The sequence below is a fragment of the Cynoglossus semilaevis genome, chromosome 7, assembly GCF_000523025.1.
Source record: "Cynoglossus semilaevis isolate Cse_v1.0 chromosome 7, Cse_v1.0, whole genome shotgun sequence".
NCBI classification, from domain to species: Eukaryota; Metazoa; Chordata; class Actinopteri; order Pleuronectiformes; family Cynoglossidae; genus Cynoglossus; species Cynoglossus semilaevis.
In genome coordinates this window covers 6,450,305-6,459,146 of record NC_024313.1, presented here as the reverse complement: position 1 = coordinate 6,459,146, position 8,842 = coordinate 6,450,305, and the positions used below count along the sequence as shown (strand labels likewise).

General features: G+C 38.7%; 1 protein-coding gene across 1 annotated transcript; it reads left to right on the top strand.

The window, feature by feature from the left end:
- The first annotated feature begins 2,506 nt into the window (after positions 1 to 2,506).
- tram2 (translocation associated membrane protein 2) lies at positions 2,507 to 8,842 on the top strand. Its single transcript, XM_008313095.3, has 11 exons — positions 2,507 to 2,726; positions 5,257 to 5,320; positions 5,580 to 5,689; positions 6,247 to 6,363; positions 6,446 to 6,504; positions 6,874 to 6,958; positions 7,048 to 7,118; positions 7,246 to 7,350; positions 7,568 to 7,711; positions 7,797 to 7,954; positions 8,043 to 8,842. Exons 1-11 carry the CDS (start codon positions 2,607 to 2,609, stop codon positions 8,117 to 8,119), a joined length of 1,110 nt encoding a protein of 369 aa, XP_008311317.1. The 5' UTR covers positions 2,507 to 2,606; the 3' UTR covers positions 8,120 to 8,842.

The following is an 8,842-nucleotide window of genomic DNA, read 5'->3' as shown; positions in this document are numbered from 1 at the left end:
ACAGCAACATATTCTCATAAAAGAAACACACCAGCTTTTTTAGAGGCTGCTTTTTCAGCTTCCTAGTTATTAAGGCGTAGATTGTATTAAAGAAGCCGGTGTAGTAATCTTGTTGCAAGAGGAAACACTGATAAAAGATCAAAAGTGCTCCGCTGGTGTTGAAAGTAGTTCAAAGAAAAATCAAGCAACTTCTCCCTCGAATTCTAACGTTGGTAAATATTTTCCTGTCTCAATGGTTTCACGTTTTCTTTCATAGAACTTTATATTTTTTTGTAGTATTGCTGATATCCAATGCTGCCCCTGAGCCATATGTGATAGTTCCTACAACCAGTCTCACTCCTGCCTTCATCCCTGATTTATAAACACCTACAAACTGCCAAAGATATTGTTGACATACTTTAATGAAGTCCACGGGAGAGCAGTGAGACACTGAATGAGGTACAAAGACACTACAGTAGCTAAACAGTGGGTGAAAACACATTACAGAGTATCTGATCTTCGATACTTGCATGGGTGTCAACAGGACCCTGCCTACTTCAGTCCTCAGCATCTTTTGTTGTAGTTTCTACAGGAAAAGGTTCAGTATGTGCTACAGTGTTGCAGAACCTGGCTCACTTGCAGTATAGTGGTACAGAGATTATCGTACTCTGAGATGTTGATGTACCTCACTCTCCTCCTTTGTGTCTCTCTCACTTATACAGTATGGTAGACACGCAGCAGTTCAGCAAACTACTGTAAAATCCAGTTTAGAGGAAAATGGTGAAACTAATGCCTTATATGAGCCAAAAAATCCAGTTTAGAGGAAAATGGTGAAGTGTGAAACTAATGCCTTATATGAGCCAGACACCTGTGGATTTTAAACAACAAGGCTGTGGTTGTTGACATTGCCTGTGAACCTTTTCTACTTCCAAAACCAGTGGAGCACTTCTGGTCATTTTTTGTGGCTTTACTCACAGTTGCAGATTATAGAGTCCATTTCTTACATACAGTCTACTAGAGGTTTAGACTAAAAAAGGCTACAGATATTTCACCTCTAAATGCCTACATATATTTATTACACTTTAGGCACAGCACATAATATGCAATCTTTTAGGACATGCTAAGCTAGCCAGCACTCTTTTTTAAAAATAAACAAAAAATAAATAAACTTTTTATTAAAAAGAAAACAAAAATGCTGGACACACAGTGGAAAAACCTCAATTATACTTTCATCCAGCAGCAACAAGCTAAATATAGAGCTAATTAGCCTTCAGTCTGGTATATGCACCCAGGCAGTTACACCAACTATCTGATTATCTGACATAATCATTTTATCTACTCTTTGACAACAGTTACAGACAACTATACTGTGCAACAAGAGAGGCGTTGGTTCAATATGCTGGAATTTAAGCATTAGGGAGTAGCCATGAATCATATCAGTAAGTGTTAAATTTGCAGCTGTTTTATCATCTGAGAAAGTTGATAATCCCCAATATAACATACAAAAACTGCTGTTACTCATATAATAACTACCAGAGTTTAGGAGGATACAATTTTACACATGGATCAGTAGGGGGCAGAAGATTCTCACTTTTGACTATTAATCAACTCGGCTTCAGTCGCAGCTTTTGAGGGCTTTTTAAAAGCACAAGTATCTTTGGTATCAAGTGTTTATTGCTGTGATTATTTGTTAATCCTTATTTTAAATCTCACTTAGTAGTACTAATAATAAAACATTGTATATTTGGACTGGCGTTGCTAACAGCTGGGCTAGTTTGCCACTTATGGCAAAGCTGTGATTGAGTGTTTTACTTTATTTACATGTTGACCATGTATTTGTGCTAATTTTGGGGGGATTTAAGTTAGGTACAGTACACGTCTCAGGCAATAACTCTAAATTTAAATGTTTATTGTGTAAAAAGATGCTTATGGCACCAGTGGTGACTTTTTATGTGCTCTTTAATTCAGTTTCTGTTTTGAAAAAATCTTTGCTCATTATTGTTGTATTTAAAGGATGAAATCCATATATGAGTGTAATGATGTTGGGTGCTCCCTCTAAACCCACATGACTGCCTACATGCCATTTTGAACTGTGAAGTGCAAGGCCACTGGTGGCTTTACGTAAGCAATAAAAACCTATGTTTGTGGTGAATCTAAATGCAAGTGTTTGTAATTATTACCATAGCAACCAATAGAATTCTGTTATCCTCAAATACAATGATGCGGTCCAAGTGAATCATGTGAGACCTGTCACTGGTTTGATGAAAACTACCCAACATAGTTGTATGAAATTTTAAAATAAAAAATCTGTAACAAAATTTCTCCCTGGGGATAAAGTAAGTATTCCTGCAAAATAAAATATAGCACAATTTTCTAAATAAAGGTAGTATGTATGTTTCATAAACGTATGCTCCAATAATAATACATATTTTCGACAAGTTTGGAATAATTAATATATTCGACAAGTTTGAAAGTTAAGTTATGCTGCCACAACGAAGGTATTTGTTGGACTCGCCCTTTAAGACGTCTGCGCATGCGTAGGACGGGGGCAAAGTTAACTCCTGAACTTCGTAGTCAGAAGAACATACTGATTTATAAAATACCAGTGAAATCAGCGACCGGCTGACATGGCGTTTCGGCGAAGAAACAAGAGCTATCCTTTCTTCAGCCAGGAGTTCCTGATTCAGAACCATGCCGACATCGTCTTCAGTTTAGTCATTTTCATTCTGATTGGACTGATGTTTGAGGTGAGATGGATCTCTTTACTTTTTTCTTCCCTCCTCGTCGCTCAGCTGTTTCACAGGGCAACGATGGACCTATGCTGCGAAGCCGAGTCAAACGGTTTACGACTAAATCAGTTAGGCTCTGTCTGAGGAATAGTTGCGCTTGTTTAAGTGCATCTGCAGCTGCGTGCCGCTGCTTATCACTTCGCAGACATGGAGGCTGCTTTGCTGCACTTTTCTTCACGTAAAATCACACAGCAACAAGCCGATTAAAGTGGTACTGGAACTAAAAACGTCAGTGTATTGTCTTTTTTGTATTGTCAGTGCATTTACACTTCTGGTGCTGACTTAAGGCCATTCTTTGTGCGTGTACTTTGTGAATTTCTCAACTGACGATACCGTTGGAGGCAGCATTAAAGTTGTAAAAATGACAGTGGCGTGTTTTTGAAAGTCATTTTTATTTAAATAAACTGATTTCACTCCTGTTAATCCCGTTTCCAGTAAAGTTAATCCGTCGGTTTTGCTTTCTAAAACCACGTATTGAAAATTTTGAACAGGAAGTAATTTTCTAAATTTCAAAGTAAAAGCTTTTTTGCGACTTGTCCGACGTTTAACCGCACCGTCAGCATCTTTGCGTTTTGTTTTGATGTGATGAAACGGAAGTGGTGCGAGTTTTTGTCGCAAACTGGGGTTAGAAGGTTACTGCCACGTCTCAATCTTTGAACCGCTGCTTCGAGTGCTGTTAACATGTCTTTCCTCCACACTTATATCAGATTTGTTTGTGTTTTAATAAAGTTTGGTTAACAATCATTTCTATATTTTATTTCTGAAAATGCTTTTACAATGACGTCCGGCTTCTTGCTCAGCTTCGTACCATGTCCAATTTGAAACAAAATCACTAGCTTTCTATGAACACGAAAATATTTTAACAATGTTTCTGGACAAACAAGCAATAACTAAAAGGAATTTAATCCAATTATATCCAAAAAAAAGATACTTAGCATTATAAGTATAGTGGGATATACAAAGTTATCAATATTACAATATGAAGTGTTAGGTAATACCTAACACTTCATATTGTAATAAGGAAGGAAGATTAAACAAAACTGACTAACGGTAGAAGACAAAAGACTAAGAAAAATCTAAAAAGAAAGCCAGTAAAAGGCATGTCTTTTTGATTCAAAATATAAAGACACTGTTGTCTAATAGATTATCACTAAAGTCCTGCACAAGTAGGACTTCATGAGTAGACAGAAAGCTGTTAGCCTCTTCCATATGTTAAAAACTGAAGATTTCAGTTGTACAATTAATTTGACTTGCATAATATAGTTGGACACAATAAGACAAGTTAATATTTATTTAACAAGTTATCATAAATTGTTTTAGTTTTCTTACTGATCTTTTTACTAAAGCAATTAAAGCACTTGTCATTGAATGCATGTGTGTGCTGACAATGTCTAAGCCACAGCTTTTGCATTTACCAAAGACCAACAGGGGGAAAAAATGGTTTATTTGATGCTGTTGGTTGACTTTAAACAAATAAAAAGCACAAACAGGGGATTTCCCAAGTTCAGAAACAAAGAGAAGAGCAGAGCAGAGCTGCAGCTGGTGTTACATTAAGAATACACTTTGCTGACAGGTCATTCAGTGCTCGGGGGGTGGGGGGGGTGAGTTTTGTCAGGTGACAGAGAGGTGGTTATGATGTGACGCAGCTGTAGCAGTCCTGAACTGGTTGATTAATACCAAAAGAAAGAATTGGTTTGTTCCGCTTCCTTATTCAACTTCTGTCCACACCTGCCATGTTAATTTATTGTCAATGTAAGCAGACTGATGGTTCAAACTACGCTGCTATGTGTCAGGATGAAACGTGAACCGTGCATGCTACAAAAAAAAATTATGCAAACTATTTACCTTTATTTAATGTGCCTTGGTTTACAGAACTTTATGCTGATCTTTGTTCAAAATAATGGAGAAAGATATATTTATATTCTATACAAACTGCACAGACAATATATTTTTATTTATTTATTTATATTTCTTATACTTGCACTACTGTACTACTCAGTAGGAGGGTAACAATTAAAAGGTCGAGTTTGTTCTTTCTTGACTTGCTCGATTTAAAAGCGGATTGCTTGATATACCATAAGAGCCATAAGAGTTTTTTTTAAAGGAAAACATTTAGTCGACTAATTGTTTCAATGAGCTGGCTAAGATTTTGAAGGTTGCATTTTTTTGAAAAGTGATAATCAGGGATTTTTCTCCTTCCCAGTGTCAAGTCTGAGTTCCCAGACTTGACACAGCTGTACTCACAGGCCAACAAGGTCATGTGTTTTTGTCTCAATAGTTTGAAACAAGCCTTAGATACAAGCCTTATCATGCTGGCATACCTTTCAGACATGCTCATTATAGAGATTCTGACTAATCATAGTGCCAGGTGGGGAGGAATGAATGACTCTTCCAAACCTTCTGGTATCTGAAAATATATATAATTCACACCCGGTGAGAAATTCCTGCTAAACCAAAATGGCTAATCACCATCTTTTCTCATTTCTAGGCAACAGCCAAGACGGCCATACTGTTCATCCAGCCTCAGTACAACGTCACTACACTATCACTAGGTACACAGTGCAGTTTCACTCATTTTTAAATCACACTCTGAGACTGATTTTTCCTATTTTGTCGTCCCACACCAACAGCTCTGCCAGTGCAGTGCATTACTGAATAATTACTGTCATTGAAGTCTGATAACAGAACAGTTTATTTTGCAACAGGATGTTTGACATACCTCTGACTGTAGACACTCTGTGGCTGTGCGTGTTTGTCCTCTCACATGTGCGTGTGACTGTAGACACTCTGTGGCTGTGCGTGTGTATTTAGAGGGAGAGGTGACATTGTACCATTACGGCTGGAAAGACAGCGCCACCATCCTCTTCTATTTCTTCATTGCCATCATACTCCACGCAGTTGTGCAGGAGTATCTTCTGGATGTGAGTACACGCTTACTGTACACAGGGAATAATAATAATAATTAATTGAGTCACTTGTGTGTTTTACAACAGGGAAATTTACAGTGAGAGTATTTTGCTCTGATCAATAAAAAAGCAAAAGCAAAGAAAGATTGAAACATTACAAAAAAAGAGAATAAATAGGTGAATAGTTGTTGTTGTATATATGTATACAGTAATATTTTAAGAAATTCCCATCTACATTTAGCTGTTAGCTGTTGTAAATGTGCTAATGTTAGCTCCAGTGTTCTGAGACAGTTCACATCTGATCCATGTGAACATGTGAGCCCTTGAGTCATTGTTCAGAAATAGGCCAGTGAGGAGGGACAGGATTTATTTTAGCTCTTGTTACCAAAGAGTCGTCAGAGATGTTTCTTTATTTTCTTTTCAGTGTCAAGTCATAAATAACTGCCTCTGTCTTTTCCTGCCCCAGTTTTGTGTGTCAGTGTGCGTCCACCTGGTTACATGACAATCACAGAGATCCAGCTGCATTAACATGATCTGCCCTGTCGTGGGTTCTGTTGTCATTTCTGCTACAGAAAGTGAACCGGCGCCTCCACCTCTCCAAGAGCAAGAACACCAAGTTCAACGAGTCGGGGCAACTGTGTGTCTTTCACCTGGTTTCAAGCGTGTGGAGTTTTTACATCGTTGTCACAGTGAGTGCGATGTATCAGATTTGTCAGCTTTAATGATAAATGCTATTTCAACATAAGATAATGATCTGATCTTCTACCACAGGAAGGATATCTCTTACATCCCAGCAGCCTTTGGGAGAACTATCCTCATGTTCACCTCAGGTATGAAGTCACTACTGGTCATGTGTTGTCAGTGTCCTTTAAATGTTAAAATATTATGTATTCTTGTGTCGTAGTCACTTTACCAAACAATCTAAAAACACAACCAGTCAATGGGTCAAAATTTAAAACCAAGGTGTGGGCTGAACAGGATCAACATTTCTAGAACCAGAAAATAAAAAGGTAAATGTTAACATCACAAAACAATAAGAATTTTGTTTTTCAGAAATGTAGGATATTCTGACTGTAGATTTGATTAGAACATTGAATGATGTGATTGGCTGGATAAGACAAACGAGCAAACAAAATAACTTTAAAATTGTTTAAAAAGTGAATTCATCTATGGTTTGTGTGTGCCTCTGTGTGGCGCAGGTTTCAGGTGAAGTTCTTCTACCTCACTCAGTTAGCCTACTGGCTCCATGCCTTACCGGAGCTGTATTTCCAGAAAGTACGCAAGGTCAGTACAATGGCCCTGGAAAAGTGGAGGAATGTAACATGTTTGTGGTTCTTGAGAAGTCATGAAATCTGTGTTTTATTTTCTTCTAGGAGGAGATGCCTCGGCAGCTGCAGTACATCTGCCTGTATTTGCTGCACATCTGTGCAGCTTATCTATTAAAGTAAGACAATGACACAGGCCATTTGTTATACACATTCTGGGGTGTTGGTCTGAAGTAACTTACGTATAACAGGGATGCATCTGAGCACTTCACCCTGACCTTGTTGCTGTTGTTTTTTCTTGTATAGTATGACTCGTGTGGGTCTAGTTCTACTCTTCCTCCAGTACGTGTCAGAGTTGGGTTTTCACATCGCCAGACTTTTCTACTTCACAGATGAGAACCATCAGAAAATGTAAGTCCTGCTCTAAAATCATTTTGTTTTTATAGCCACCCCCACATCACTAACACTCCAGGTTCCACTTCTCCCTTAAGGGCTGGATCACATGCACATGATGTTTTTACTGGTTTATGGCACCTGTTATTGTTCAGTGTTTGTGATCATTGTCTCAGCACATTTCTAAGACCTGATTATGACTTCTGTGTGTGTCTGTCTATGTGTTGTGTTCTAGGTTTGACCTGTGGGCGGTCAGTTTTGTGTTTACACGCATGGCCACTCTGACCCTCATGTTTTTGGCTGTAGGGTTTGGTTTGGCTCGTGTTGAGAACCAGGGCCTGGACCTGGAGATGGGAAACTTTAACACTTTACTGATCAGGTAAACATATGGCTGAACAGATGTGGATGTGCAGTCATACGTAAATAAATGACAAAAATAGTCCTCTCTTCTTTGTCTCCTCCAGAATGACAGTTCTACTGCTAGTATGTTTCACCCAGTCCTGGCTGCTCTGGAAGTTTATTCGCTTCCAGCTCAGACGCTGGAGGGAGTTCAGACACGAACAGGCCATCAGAAAGAAGACAGCACCCAAACAACCTCTACGGACACTTAAGAGGGACTCATGTGAGTACATTTTACCCTACTTTTGCCCACCATTCTACATGTTGAAATCATGATCGATGCTCTTACCTCTCTACTCATTCTCTCCTAGTTGGTCATTATGAAAACGGAGTCGTCAAAGCCGAGAACGGAACCTCCCCGAGGACCAAAAAACTCAAATCACCGTAGAAGTACACACACAGCCTGTCCCGAACAATAGCCGTAGCCCCAGGCCTAGGATTGTCTACAGCCAGAACAGGGAAACCCAGCAGTTGTCGGCCTCCAGGTGTCCAGTTGACCATGTCCTGAGATGTTGGAGGCACTCAGTTGCTGCAGACCTGGGCTTAATGCTGGAAAAAGAAAATCAAAGGAAATTTCCTGAGCCCCACGGACACTTTTCACTTTACTCTTTTCTTCATATCAGTATTTTTGTATATCCACCCATCCCACCATCCCATCCTAAGGAATGTTATTCCTGCCCCGCACACTTCAGTGTTGAATGTGTCCGTACATATTCTCATTTACAAGTACTGTATTGATTGTAGTGTTGTCTGATAACACAGTGGTTTTGCAGCTCTCTACTGACATAGCTTTGCCTCTCCCTCTGGTCTGATCTTTTGTAAAGAAAAAACACCCCCCAAATGTTACTGATCGTACGCATAGATATGAGCTAACTGTACGCTGTCTTTAGCCTCATCATTTACTGTCACAAAAGGGATTCAAACCAATCTGTGGTGTTTACCAATCCCATTGATTTACATCTGTCTGAAAAAGAATCTTCAGTGGTCTCTTCACAGATTTGTATCTATCAAATATGTATGTTGGATATTATGGCATGCCATTCTATGTTTATTATTTTTTCCTTTGTAATTGTTTTGTTAATTTCTTTATTAAAAAATGCATTTTTCACAA

Coding starts and splice junctions, on each gene's coding strand:
- tram2 (XM_008313095.3), top strand. CDS start 2,607: ATGGCGTTTCGGCGAAGAAACAAGAGCTATCCTTTCTTCAGCCAGGAG. Junction 2,727..5,256: donor TGATTGGACTGATGTTTGAG/GTGAGATGGATC, acceptor TCTCATTTCTAG/GCAACAGCCAAGACGGCCAT. Junction 7,119..7,245: donor TGTGCAGCTTATCTATTAAA/GTAAGACAATGA, acceptor TTTCTTGTATAG/TATGACTCGTGTGGGTCTAG.